This window comes from Lepidochelys kempii, chromosome 4, assembly GCF_965140285.1.
Source record: "Lepidochelys kempii isolate rLepKem1 chromosome 4, rLepKem1.hap1, whole genome shotgun sequence".
Taxonomy (NCBI): Eukaryota; Metazoa; Chordata; order Testudines; family Cheloniidae; genus Lepidochelys; species Lepidochelys kempii.
Genome location: NC_136383.1, coordinates 123024515 through 123038565, shown reverse-complemented (window position 1 = coordinate 123038565; position 14051 = coordinate 123024515). Strand labels below are relative to the sequence as shown.

The 14051-nt window shown below is 41.4% G+C and overlaps 1 protein-coding gene across 2 annotated transcripts in view; it reads right to left on the bottom strand.

Annotated features, from left to right (window-relative positions):
- The window catches only part of MXD4 (MAX dimerization protein 4), a 56320-nt gene extending 50701 nt beyond the window's left edge, over positions 1-5619 (bottom strand). Inside the window, exons 1-2 of one of the 2 annotated variants that reach the window (XM_073342728.2) lie at positions 5413-5619; positions 4776-4872 (exon numbers count right to left, since the gene is read on the bottom strand). In XM_073342728.2, coding sequence (XP_073198829.1) covers positions 4776-4872; positions 5413-5476 — 161 coding nt within the window. In that variant the 5' untranslated portion in view covers positions 5477-5619. Of the gene's footprint in view, positions 1-4775; positions 4876-5412 lie in introns of both variants that reach the window. The other variant, XM_073342727.2, reaches the window with a different exon arrangement.
- Between the last annotated feature and the right edge of the window lie 8432 nt (positions 5620-14051).

Genomic DNA, 14051 nt, shown 5'->3' with positions numbered 1-14051 from the left:
TGCAACCGAAACAATTCACCAAAGTCAACATGAATTCACAAAATGTTTCAGTTGACCCAAATCTTCATTTTTTGGCTAAGAAAGTTTTGGCTGAACAATTTCACACACCTCTAGTCTGCAAAGAGCAGCTTGCCAGATATGGGCCAGAGACTGGTTTGCAGTGACAGACGTGCAATATTAACAAAAGAATGGAGACATTAAATAATGTTTTCATTTGAAATATCAGACCGTTTTGACCGAACACCTTCTTTTGCACATATATCCCTTCATCAGAGCAGAGTACATTGTACACAACTCTATTTATTGATACAAAAACATTATCAAATATTGATTAGTTTCAACAGATGCAGTGGGGATATTTATAAGCCCAAGTTTTGCTTTCATTTTCCCTCCTTTTTATCAGCTCCTAAATTAACAGGCCAAGCAGGCTACTTCACAGACTTCCATTTCCTGCTCTGGCAGTAAATTTAACTGTGACCCAATAGACAGGCATTGAGCACTAAGGTTTTACTCTGCATATTAATTTAACTTCTGATCTTTTCATGGGCACAGAACACACATTGGGCCTGATGGTCTGCTGCTTTGTGCAGTCTTTTACACTCACATAAAGGTACAATGGGCGTTTTACACCCACTATTAGGGTGACCAGATGTCCAGATTTTATAGGGACAGTCCCGATATTTGTGGCTTTGTCTTATATAAGTGCTTATTACCCCCATCACCAGCCTGATTTTTCACACTTGCTTTCTGGTCACGCTACCCACTATACACAGTGATAAGAGACTGCACAAAGTACAAGGCAGTGGAAAATCAGGCCTGTCTAGTTGTTACATGTGCTGGTGGTACGATGTGGGCCACTGTCCACAAGGGGGTCGGTTCAGGCTACCAGTTTTCCCCCTTATATAAACACAAAAATGTATAGGCTTATCTCTCTTAAGTCGGCATCACAAACAGGAAACAAAACAAGAAAGCTCCAATTATCTGAAAGCTACAGTGAATTCCTATTAACAAATAACTTTCTGCAACCAAGTAAGCTTCTGAACTTCATTGACTTTCTGCTTCTGTGAAATATTCCCTCTGAACAAATTGCAGACATCTACAATACATCCATTTCATTACACCCACTGTACTCAATGGAAAGACATTTGAAAGTTTAACATTTCAACCTCCAAGGCACAACTCTACTAAATATGACATTTTTTCTAGCCTGATTTTATTCCAACAGCATATTAGCAAGCATGTTAATGAGCTCCACTGTATTGCTTTTAGGAACTACAGTTATTATTCTATCAAGAGGAGACATTTTCTGCACTACAACCAAATACTGTCTAGTTATCACCATTACAAGAAGAGCTGACCTGGGTTTACCTCCCCTACCCTGGAAAATCAAATACAAACTTGCGCCTTTCTCAAATCATCCATTCAGATTGGAAAACAAAAATCCAATTTCATCTACTAGGGGATTTTCGTCATAATCATCTGAGGGGAACACTTCCAAATCTCAGGAGAGAACGCTATATAAACAAAGAAGTTTTACATAAAAAAAACCTTTCAAATCTGTTTTGTGTAAAGTGGGAACATTATATATATGAGAGAGAGAGAGCGTGCTCCTGACTCAAGGGCAAGAAACTACAAATCATAAAAGGAAATTTATAGATCAATTCATCATAAATAAATTTAATATATATTATACAAAGATGGGGAAAAAAATGGCATCAAGCAGCATTTTCTACCATCTGCACAATAACATGAAAATGTTTCTTCTATCAACATAAAATTAAAAATTGACAAGTAATATTTTAAACAAACACATCAACAAACAAAAAAAATGTAAAAATTATGAACTCTTTCAATGGACTGCCTAATTATAGCTTTCTGGTAATGGCCAGAGCTACGGCTGAAGAAACACTTTCCCCGATATGCACGTGTGTCCAGTTGCCTGTAACTTGTTTGGGGAGAGGAAATTTTTCATACTTGTTCTCAGTCCAAAGGCTAATTTAATTTTTTTAAGTTTGATACAATTCTGAGCCCGATTTTTGAGTTATCCATGCACGAAAGAGATGCTTTTCAGGCTTTAAAAACAATTGTTTGTGCGCTTTTATTTGTGCTCAAATGACATATGCAAAGGTTAGTTTTCAAACCTGCTGAGACTGCTGGAAGAAATCGGATTTAGAAATAACCAAATTACTGAAAAATAACATTGGTGCAATTTTGCACTATGCAATTGCCCCCACCCCAGGATCCTCCGAACTCTGGCCAGATGTCTACCCCTCTTAATTCCTGAATTGCTTATAAAGATTTGATTGCATGATCAAATTGAACACTACATTCAAATCCTATGCACTCTGAGGCTGTGACCCAACATCTAAATAACCATTAAATTAGCTCCCAATCAGGGGTGCTGGAACAATGTTTATAGTAGGAGTGCTGCGAGTCATTGAACCAAACTATAAAGCCTGCATTTAATGAAAACTACTTCAAGCCCAGGGGTGCAGCAGACCCCCAACACCCCTAATTCTAGCACCTGTGCTCCCAATACGAATAACAGCAGTGGTGTGATTTGAATTTGGGATCATAAGCTCATAGGTAAAAACAGGCATCTCGACCTGTTACTTAAATTTGAAACACAAGTGCATGTTGTAGGCAAGCACAACGCAGGACTGCCAATGTACCTTATCACAAGATCCTGCTATTTCCAGCCAGAGGTGTGTGTTATAGAAAGATTGTCAGGTATGCCCAGCGGAGATGGTTGTTGTTTTCCTTAGGGTGTGAACAAATATCCATGGTGAACTAAACACAAAGCCTGAATCTGTGGCCCTACTTCTCCAGAGGTGTTGCCTTACCACAGTATGAATGAGCCCTTTCTAGTCTATAAACGATAAAGCTGGCAGGAAAATGATAAAAATATCATTATGCATTTTTTAAAAAAGTGTTTGGGTGTACAAGACAAGAATCAGAGTGAGAAAAAAAACTGTGAGAAATATCTGACAGACAATGGTATCTGTCAATAGTGATGTGTGTTCTGGCTTTAATAAATAATGCTACCAAACCTGTAACAATTGTTTTTTCAATTCTGCTGAAATAGATAGATTACATATCTTCTGCTAAAAATTCCTAAAAGCAGCTTACAGTTCAAATAAATGATTGTTTTGCTGTGGACAGCGAGAAACCCAAGAAAGGAAATGATGGAATAATGCTTCCACAAGTAATACAGATTTCTGTCTCTTGTATACAAGAAACAAGGATCAGAACAAGACCATGAACTCTAGAACTAGAAACCCTAAGAATTCTGTTTAAATTAACTGTCTTTGTAGAATATGGAGAAATGTACAGAGATGAAAAATGTCTCCAAATCTAGGTACCCCTGTGATGCCTGATCAGACCCCTTTAAAATGAACGGATCTTGTATCTTTGTACACCAATTTAACTATTACCCCCTCCTCCCGAATTTATAGCCCCAGAAATATCAGCACTGTTTGGAGTAAGGGATGGGGAGAGAAGGATTTACACCCTGTATTTCCTCAGTTGTGTTCAAGCACATTGCCCTGCAGCGGTTACTGCAAGCATAGCTCATTGTGATCTTGTATGTTTCTAAGGGAGATGTTGGATTTTTGTTTAGCTCATATTTTCAAAATTTAATATCCGTAACTGGGCTGTTTTCTGCTTTCCCATTTTGCCAGTAATCCCATTGACCACACTGGGGTTGTGCAGGATTTATGCTGGACTAACTGAGCTCAAACAACTGGCCCGATCAGACTAACTTTCCTCTCATTTGGAAAATAAGTCATGTGCAAGTTTTGTTCATTTTAGGCTATTCTGCAGGGCTCATCATAATCAAACAATTTTTTTAAAGGAGTCATTTTGTAAAGAGGAGAGCACCAATGCTTTGGAGAAGGAGGGAACTATCTGGGCATATTGTGTGTGTGTGTGTGTGTGTGTGTGTGAACATAAAGCGCAAGAAAAGAAGGAATTCCTACGTAAAGAGGAGGCGCTGTCTCTTTAAGACAGCCTTCTGCACGTAGACAGTGCACTCTGAGCACTGCCCGGTCAGGCAAACAAAGCTGCAGGGAGGCTGCGCAGACAAGCTTGAGCTAAGGGTGATCACAGAACAGGTAGTGGCTGCAAGAAAAACAAACAAACAAACCAACAAAAAAGGCAGCTGATAATAATGTAACCATGCACTGTAATTCAGCTGCATGCAGAGGGACTCGCTCGTGCAGGCGATGCACAGACCAGAGCAATGGTGCAGCAGACCCTCCGGAAAGGTCAAGTTCACTCAAACACTTGAAAATACATACATAAATCCAAGTTCACTAGGAGATAAATGTTCCCTCCATTCCCCTTCCCCTCCACTCTTCCCCCGCCATCAAGATCCCGGCGTTACACTGCAGCTGGAGGCTGCATTTGATCTCGCAGCAATAAAGAGATTGTAAATAAGGACTGGGAGGGAATTTGCAAGGGAAGTCAGGATTTTGATTATTATTTTAAAAATACATAGGAAAACAAGGCGCCCACACCCATTAACAAACCGGGGGAAGAAGCGTGAGTGCAGATGGTTTAGAAAGGCAGTGAGTGCTAAGGCGATGGTGTACGCGTGGCAGTGTTTATATGAGAGATCAAAACAGAGCCAAGCCCATACAGGGGGAAAATGGCGACTACTGGGAACTGAGACACAGGATTAGTTATTATTTTTATGCATCTATGCGCTACACACAAAGCTAGACATATAGGAAAGGTTGCCAGTTCACTGTGGAAAATGACGGTACATCTATTACCTGTTATTCTGGGATTTTCTGGCCAGCGTGCCTGCCTTTGTTTTCTTTCTGGAATAGTCACTATCGAAGGGTAAGACTGATGCATAGCCATGTTCTGCTTCTAGGGACAAAGTCAGCATTAGTGGCAATATATTTTCCCATGCATTTTTTCCTCCTTTGCAGGAACGCTAGGGTAAAAAACAAAAATTTTGGTTGATTTGTTTGGATTTCATTCCGGAATTTTTAAAAGAAAGACAACAAAACAAAAAGTGCCAAAATAGGAGGATCATCCGAGTAAATAGTAAAAAAAAAAAAATTTGGCTAGATCATGCACATCTTGAAACATTGTGACAAGGGGGAAGGGAAACTGCAATGCAATCACAAACGGCAACATGCACAACAATGTAATGCTACACTGAATGCTGCAACATACATATGCTCCAAACAGACTCGAGCCACGGCTCGTTTGTTCAAAGATTTTGCAAGAAAATAGCATTTGTTCCCCCCCCCCCCGCAATGCATCTGACAAAAACATGTTTAAATCCCATGGCACCTTTGCAGGTGAAGGAAATATGGACTCAGAAAAGGGCGTCCGAATACCCACGCAACAAAGAGAGTGAAATGTTTAGAAGTGCCTGCTAGTCATTTCTCTGAATACCTCTGTCTCTTCTTTCCAAATACTCAGCTGCTTCCAGGAGAATTAACAGAGAGTTCAGCTCCATTTTTATGTGTGTTCTTTGAGTTACCCCCAAACTCTATGTCTGCCTTTCAAACAGCTGAGGAAGGCAATGAGCATTAAAACTGCACTGAGTTCACAGGCTGGGGACTTCCAAGTCCCCTATATAAACCACCTCTCTCAACCTACATTTGACACACAGGCGACTGGCATAGCCAATCATGGGCAGAATTTCTAGGCAGAGGCGGGCTTTAGTCCGAAGGTAGAGCCAATCAGGGCAGACAAGCGCCCTCTGGTTAGGAGACAGAATGTTGACAGATCTGAATCTTCTCCCTGATAGGTCAGCCACTACAGTAACAATTTAGAAGCCGAAGCTTAGCAACAGCACGTGGTGGCCCAGCCCCCAGCCTCACTGAGTGGCCGGCTTTATGCATTTTAAGCAGTCAGCAGCTGCTGATTGGAGATGAGGAGGCTATGCAAATAAGCAGAGAAAAACTAGCCAATAGTTTTGGAGAGGTGTGTCTTGTTGCAAGCAAGTGAAGGGGGAGGGGCTCAGGCAAGTGAAGGAGGAGGGGCCCATCCACCCATGGTGCTGGTGGAATTATTGTTGCTGTGAGGAAGAGAAGTCTGGGCTGCAGCTCACTTAGGGACTGGGGATAAATGCTAGGGTGTTAGAATAGCAGCCCCCATGGTTCTCTCCTTCCCTCGCTGCAGTCAGATGCATGAGCTATAAAACTGCTAAATAAAACAAATGTATCCACCATCAGGGAATGTTATATAGAGACTGCCTTGCATGACAAAGAATGGTAAAGTACCTAAACTATGTAGTATAGATATACAGCAGCACCAAATGCAGCCACCTCTGGGTGGTAGGGCTGCAGCAAGTAAGGCAAATACATTCGGCACAGGAGATTTTGCTTTTAAGATACCAAGGTAAACTTTCTGTTCTTACAACAAAGGGCCATGGGATCTTGAAGCCAAAAATGTTCCAATTTTGGTGCTTTGATTTGTGAGTGACCAACTTGAAATATGTTGGACTTGATTTTCCGAGGTGCTGGATTCTCAGAATTTAGGGTCACCAGATGTCCTGATATCATCAGCACCATCCCGATATTAGGGGATTCATTTTATATGGGACCTTATTTCCCCCCACACACACGCACACACACCCCACCCTCGGCATAGTACCCTTTCTCCTGTCCTAATTTTTCATACTTGCTATCTGGTCACCATATCACAACTCCAGCTGAAAATAATGGGAGCTGTGGGGTTTTAGCACCTCTGAAAAATCAGGCGTAAGCTATCTAAAGTTTAGAACCCAAAATGAGTGAGCTTTGAATATATTGGCTTTAAGAGTTCTGACAGAGAACACACAAACAGCTTTTAAAGTCTTACTCCAAAGACCCACACAGTCACTCTGCCCCAGAAAGATCTGAACCAGACTTGATGGGATGTGAACTTATGAGTCCAGGGAGTCTCAATTTCAAACATGACAACCTTTTAATGCACCCATATGTGAAAACTGAGCCCATTGTTTTTCAGAGCTGATGCTTATTCCACTAAATCAAACAGGCTTTGTTTTGTTGGTTATGCTTTGTCCAAACTCTTCAGGTAATAAACTATCGTATAGCATCTTTCATTCCAATGGGCTTTATAGATTTAATAACTGTTTCAGCAGTATATAATAATTGATATAAATATAATAAGCAAATATATTTTCAAAATTCTGTTTTACAGTTATATACAATACACATATTTGTAGCCATCCCCTGACTGGATGGCTGTTGCTGTCATAGGGGTGTTGCTAAAAGGAAAGTAAAAACACATCCTGCAGCAAGCAAAAGCAGAGCACTAGAAACAGCAAATGCAGAAGTTTTATGCTGTGCTTATAGCATATTGTACATATCTAGTTTACCAAAAAAGAAACCAATATTGTGGAGCTGTTTACGGGAAAACATGACTTTGCAATTCATTTATGCAACTGATGCTCCATCCTGCTTCTGCTTAGAATGATAGGAGGTATTGCAGTGTGTGGTTTATGCATGTATGTATGTTTTATGCATTGCAACCAGATGGGCCTCCTGTATGTAGGACAGCAGGAGGCAAATGCCCTCAACTCGTTTACTTGCTCTCTGCCAGCTCCCTGTGGAGGCTGAGGTGGGTCAGGAGACTTTAACAAATTTTCTTTCCCAGGCTGACTACAAAAGTATTCTCGCTCCCTCCCCCTAATCCTTTGAGGAAGATAGGAACTGCACTACTTGACCAGTGATCCAGTTTGTGCAGTATTCTGTCTCTGACAGTGGCCAGTACCAGCTGCTTCAGAGGAAGGTGCAAGAAACCCTGCAGAAGGCAGTTGGAGAATAGCCTGCCCATATGGAAAATTTCTTCTTAAGCCAAGAGCATTTTAGGATGCTCAGAAAAACAGATAATTTTGGCTTGAGATCTAAATATTGCAGCAGATTTTTTCAGTCTAGTTCTTTATTGAAGAAATTAAGGAATACACATCTGAAAAGTAACCTGCCATGGATAGACTAGGGCATAGTTACCGACTGTTTCTGTTCATGAGATAAAATGGTATCTCCCTAGAACTGTTACCTGTTACTTAACATGAAGGAGCACAAGGCGGAAAAATGCTTCATTAATAAACATTTAATTAGTGAAACTTTCCTATCTTCAGGTGGGCCCTGATCCTGCACTGATAACCCTGTAGGCACAGCCTTGTGCTGCAGGTTGCCCTGGGACAGGTGTTGGCTCATGCAGAATCCCATATGTTAGTGGGACTCCATATAGGGAAATGGCTCTGTCCAGAGACCCTTCAATGTCATTTAGGCTCTCAGGTGCAGGGGTCTGCCTTCATAGCTCTCAGTGCAGAATTGGGGCCATAAACAAATATACTATGTATCATTTCCCCTAACTTCCAGTTTACCTTCAGCTAGAGCCCTAGTGATACCTACATTTCAAGATTTTAATATTGTATTGTACATCTTCTGCTAACCATCAGTGAGATGGACCAGGAAGAATTTAAAATTGTATGCAGAAATATCATATGTAAAAAACCCAACAATAACAAGATCTCACAGTAGATAATATGTCAATGAGAAGAACTGGAAAAAAAGAGATAATGCACCTGGCTGTCTAGGATCTGTATAAAGACTTGATCCTATGATCCTATAGTTTGCAAAATGTGATTCCATACAGTGACCAGAGGTTTAAAAAATTGCAGTGGTGCACAAATATGCACTAACATTTAAAAAAAGACCAAAACAGAGACAGCTCAAAATCTTCTCTAACCTGAATTGTAAAAACACCTGAAGGGCTCCAGGAACATAGTCACAGCTCTCTGCATGCCACCAGCATATCCAGTTCCCTTTCTTATCTGGATATGCTGTGCACAGGAGCAACCTTACATACCAATCTAGACTGGTTATGAAGGTGCTCAGCACCTCCCTTCTGACGTCCATACTCTTTGCACTACTATAGTTTAGTTTGCGCTTTTAGCCCAGAATGCTGGTGACGGCTGCACAGCTGCTGCTGCTTGAAGACTGGTGATCCATTCACCTTAACAAGAGCAGGACATAGTAACAAAAATCAGGCCATCACCTGACTTGCTCGCTTCTTTAGTCTAATAAGGCCAAATGCTGCATCTGTTGAATAGCACTTACATGAGTAGTCTCATTGACTTCAGTGGAACTATATCATAGAATCATAGAATATCAGGGTTGGAAGGGACCTCAGGAGGTCATCTAGTCCAACCCCCTGCTCAAAAGCAGGACCAATCCCCAATTAAATCATCCCAGCCAGGGCTTTGTCAAGCCTGACCTTAAAAACTTCTAAGGAAGGAGATTCCACCACCTCCCTAGGTAACGCATTCCAGTGTTTCACCACCCTCCTAGTGAAAAAGTTTTTCCTAATATCCAACCTAAACCTCCCCCACTGCAACTTGAGACCATTACTCCTTGTCCTGTCCTCTTCTACCACTGAGAATAGTCTAGAAACATCCTCTCTGGAACCACCTCTCAGGTAGTTGAAAGTAGCTATCAAATCCCCCCCCATTCTTCTCTTCTGCAGACTAAACAATCCCAGTTCCCTCAGCCTCTCCTCATAAGTCATGTGTTCCAGACCCCTTATGAATAAGAGCTATTCAGCATAAGTGAGGGTTGCAGAATCTGATCCATCTTGTTTACCTCATGGTATGGTTTAAACAACTTTTTACTTAGAAGCAGAAAGTAGAGTTTATGTCCACGAGAGCTGGTGATAGCCACACTCCACCACGTGCCCTGCCTGCCTCTTTTCTATCAAGTATGATCCATCGTCTTATTGGTAGTATTTAAAGTCTTAAATAACATAGCCCCATTCTTCTCAAGGGGACTTCAGTTGCCCTATGTCCTGATATATCATTTGAGATAGTATGGTTAGTAGTACTGACAGTCCTGAGTTATAGCCTTTGAAGGACCATAGAGGCGAGGTCTTTAACTCTGGAACTCTTCCATTCACAATTCACCATCTGCATCCTTTTATACTCAGTCCTTGCCCAAGTTTCAGGATTTGTTGCATTGTAGCTATTTGTTATTTATCTATTTTTGTTTTTTTCCTTCCCTGGCATTTCACTATGTCAACACCTGAGCTTCACTCTGACTTTGGGTCAGTCCCTCTGGTTTTTTGGTTTAAGGTGTTCTGAGGCTTAATTCTCTAATGAAGCAGTACAGTTCTCTTTCCACATAGGAAGAGGGGTCTACACACAGGGACGGAAGACAGTTTTCTCCCTGTATGTGGCCATGGATGTCTTAAACTCTGTTTAATTTCATGTTTCACTTATGGTACAAGTTGTTACCTTAGTTTTACAGATGGGGAAACCAAGACACAGAGAGATTAAGGAAGGCAACAATTTCAGCAGTGGCCATTGATTCTAAGTGTCAAATCTGAGACATGCTTGGTCTGATTTTCAGTGGTGCTGAGCACCCACAGTTCCCAGTGAGTTCACTGCCTCAAAAAATCAGGCCCAAGGTGTCTCAGGTTTGGCAACCCCAAATTAGTGGCCACTTTCAAAAACATAGGCCTCTATGGCTTGCCGGGGTAAGGGGGGACATTGTTGGTGAGTCAGACAGGCCCAGGATTTGGAGTCAAGACCCGAGTTCTAATCCCCATTATGGTGCTCTTATTCAAGTCAATGGAAAAACTCCTATTAATGTTCATGATGCAGGATCTAGTCCTATGTGCCTGAGCCAACACACACTGGGGTCCGTGGGAACCTTTCCACTGCCTTCAATGGACTGTGCAACTGACAGTATGAGGCTAGCTTACTGCATGAACTTGAGCTGCTCTTCCGCTGACTTGATGCTTGGCCTGCTCAAGTCATGCACACTTCTCTAGTCTGTGTGCTCCCTCTCTCTATATCTCAGGGTTGTGAGTTCAATCCTTGAGCGGGCCATTTAGGGATCTGGGGCAAAAATTGGGGATTGGTCCTGCTTTGAGCAGGGGGTTGGACTAGATGACCTCCTGAGGTCCCTTCCAACCCTGATATACTATGATAATAGGAATGACAACATTTACTTCTCTAACAGGGCTGATGGGGGGATAAAATAGTTAATGTCTATAAAATGCTTTTGATAATTTTACACTTGAAAATTAAACCTGAAAATTTTAGTACTTAAAATATTTGAGTTCCAGAGCCCTGTTTTCACTCATTGCTGTCTTAGAGAAGGCTTAGGACTGTTACTAGTAATAATACCTACCTCTTATTTGGTGCTTTTCAGGAGTAGACCTGAAAGCACTTTACACCAGAGGCCAGTATCATTATTCCCATTTTACAGATGGGGAACTGAGGCACAGAGACTTGCCCAAGTTCACACAGCAGGCCAGTGGCAGAGCCAGGACTAGAACCCAAGTTTCCTGAGCCCCCACCACTGCTCTGTCTACTAAGGCACACTATTACAGGAATGTGTGTTATGGCAGACTGGGCCTGATTCTCTGTTACTCTATGCCCCCCTTCCCCTTAGACTACTCTAGCATTGAAAAGTTAATCATTAAGTTAAGTTAAGTTAAAAGTTAAGCATTAAATCATACTTACACCCACTTTAAGGCCCCTCTAAAAGTATAATGTAATGCTCCTGGACTTAGAGTAACTGAGAATAAGACCAACTGTGTGTGTGTGTTTCTGTAATAACTACTGTTTGAGCAAGCTGAAGAATTAGAAGCAATTACTTAGCTCTTAATCGGTCACATCTGAGATCAGGCCTTCTTGTTAGGTTATCTTTAATTTTGTTAAGGCATGTCCCTGATTGCAACAAAGAGCATCCTTTAGAGGAGTAAGCACATTTTCTAGCAAGCAGTTGTTATAAGTTGCTTTTACAGTTACACAACTGTTGCAGTTAGGGACATTTCTTAGTAAAATAAAAGATTCCAACAATTCTTAGCCAGGCTGGGCACAAATAAAAAACCCCAGAGGTGAATCCAGTTCAGCACTGGCAAGTGGAACGTTCCATTTTAATAGAAAAGGGAGGTGAGTGTGGGGTTTTTGATCAACCTGTAATAAAAAGATGTAAAGTGCTGTTGTAGTCAGAAAGCGTAAAACCATTTTCTTACCCATTATATCTGCATCCTGTGTGGCTGTGAGTCATATCTTCTGCATTTACTGGAAAAATATTTTTGTATTACTGTCAGCACTGAAAAGTTAGTATAGGTATGGAAGAGCAAGCTTGATTCTATTATGTCTCGTACATCAACAACAAACATCAGACTGCAGAATATTTATTACTGATGGTGAGGAAATAAGAGGCAAAGAGAACACAGCTTGACTTACAGATCTTACAGGGAGTTTTCAGCACTGACCATCTGGACAACCATCTTTTGGCTTGTAAACTCGCAGCGAGAGCAAAAAATAGAGGTGGAACCTTGCAATGTCATTTTTACACAGTAATTTTTCTGACAACAGCCACATTTAATATATAAGCAAGTTTTGTTCCTCAAAAACAAAAAAACAAAAAAAAGATCTGTAATACATTTACAGGCATAGCTGTGTGGCTGCAGAATGTAAGTGTACTCTTACAAGTCTTACCCCCTCCAATGTGGAATTTTTATGACCAGTGTAAATATTTATGACAGATGCAACTCCATTGAAGTCAATAGAACTGTGCCTGCTTGCTTATGCCAGCAGTGAATTTGGCCCAGTAAACATGCAATGGAATACTCTTATAACCTGAAAAATTAAATAACAATAGTTACAGTGCTATGCACTCTAATAGTGCTCTCCCTCAAGCATTTCAGAGTGCTTGACCAATTTTTGTTAAAGGTCAGATTTGCCTTTACCCACGTCACGTTACCTTCATGTCAGCAAGTAAGACACTGCTTAACCAACAGAGGGACTCAGAATCGGTCCTAAGCTGCACAAGACTCCTGTGAGTTAGGTCAGTATTACTCTACTATAGATGGGAGAACTAGCACACCAATTAAACCTGTCCCTTAAGTTGTCCACATTTTAGTAGAGAGATTATGTCTAGTGGAACGGCTAGCTAAATGGCTGAGATTTGTGGTTGACATAGGTTTCTTGGCAGCTGGCCCCAGGCTGTGGAAGTCACTCCCAGTCCATGTCAGAATGACCACGAATCTTGCTGTTTTCAGTATAAAATGCACAATTCACTTATTTGTCTTAGAATTCTTTGAGGTGGAGTGGGAAAGTTTTCACAATGGCAACGCTACTCAAAGTTACCATATCCCCACCAACAGCTATAAGAAAAAAGAATCATTCGACAGAAGACCCCAGTGGGGATAAAACCACATACTTAATCATTACATTGTTTGATTTAGGGAAAAAAATTACTATGAAATCCTTATACATCATATCCACCACAATCTCACCACCACCTAGAGGACACCTATACAGTCCCTGAAATCCAAGCACTAGATAGTGATTAAACCAGCAGAGAAAGGGTGTGCCACCATAGTCCTCAACCATGATGACTACATTAATAAGGCCAATTGACAACTCTCTCTGACACCACCCACAATAAAGAACTCAAAGAAAACCCCACACCACAATTCATCCAGGAACGTAAGGGTATCATCAAATCCTTCCCCAAACAACTTCAAGAGAAACTCTACAACCTCATCCCCCATGAACCCACCCCCAGGGACCTTCTACATGCTTCCCAAGATACACAGATAAGGGAACACAGGCAGACCCAAATCTATCTGGCCTTGACACTCTTACTGGAGGAATATTAGGACTCATAGAAACCATCCTCAAACCACTCTCCATACAGAAGGCCAGCTTCCTCCAGGACACGACCGATTGCCTCCAGAAACTCCACAACATTAACTATCTCCCTCAGAACACCATCCTTGCCACCATGGCTGTCATGTCCCTATACACCCATATCCCTCACAATGACAGCATTGCTGCCTGCCTCAACTATCTAAAAGACAATGGATAACTCTCACATGGCCACTCAACACACATCGACAAGCTCCATTTCATCCTCAACCATAACAACATAACATTCAACAACAAATACTTTATCCAAACCATGGAAACAGCCATGCGTACTAAAACGGCTCCTCGGTACGCCAACCCGATGAAGAATTTCTGGAAAAATGCACCACAAAACCAATGATGTACCTGAAAT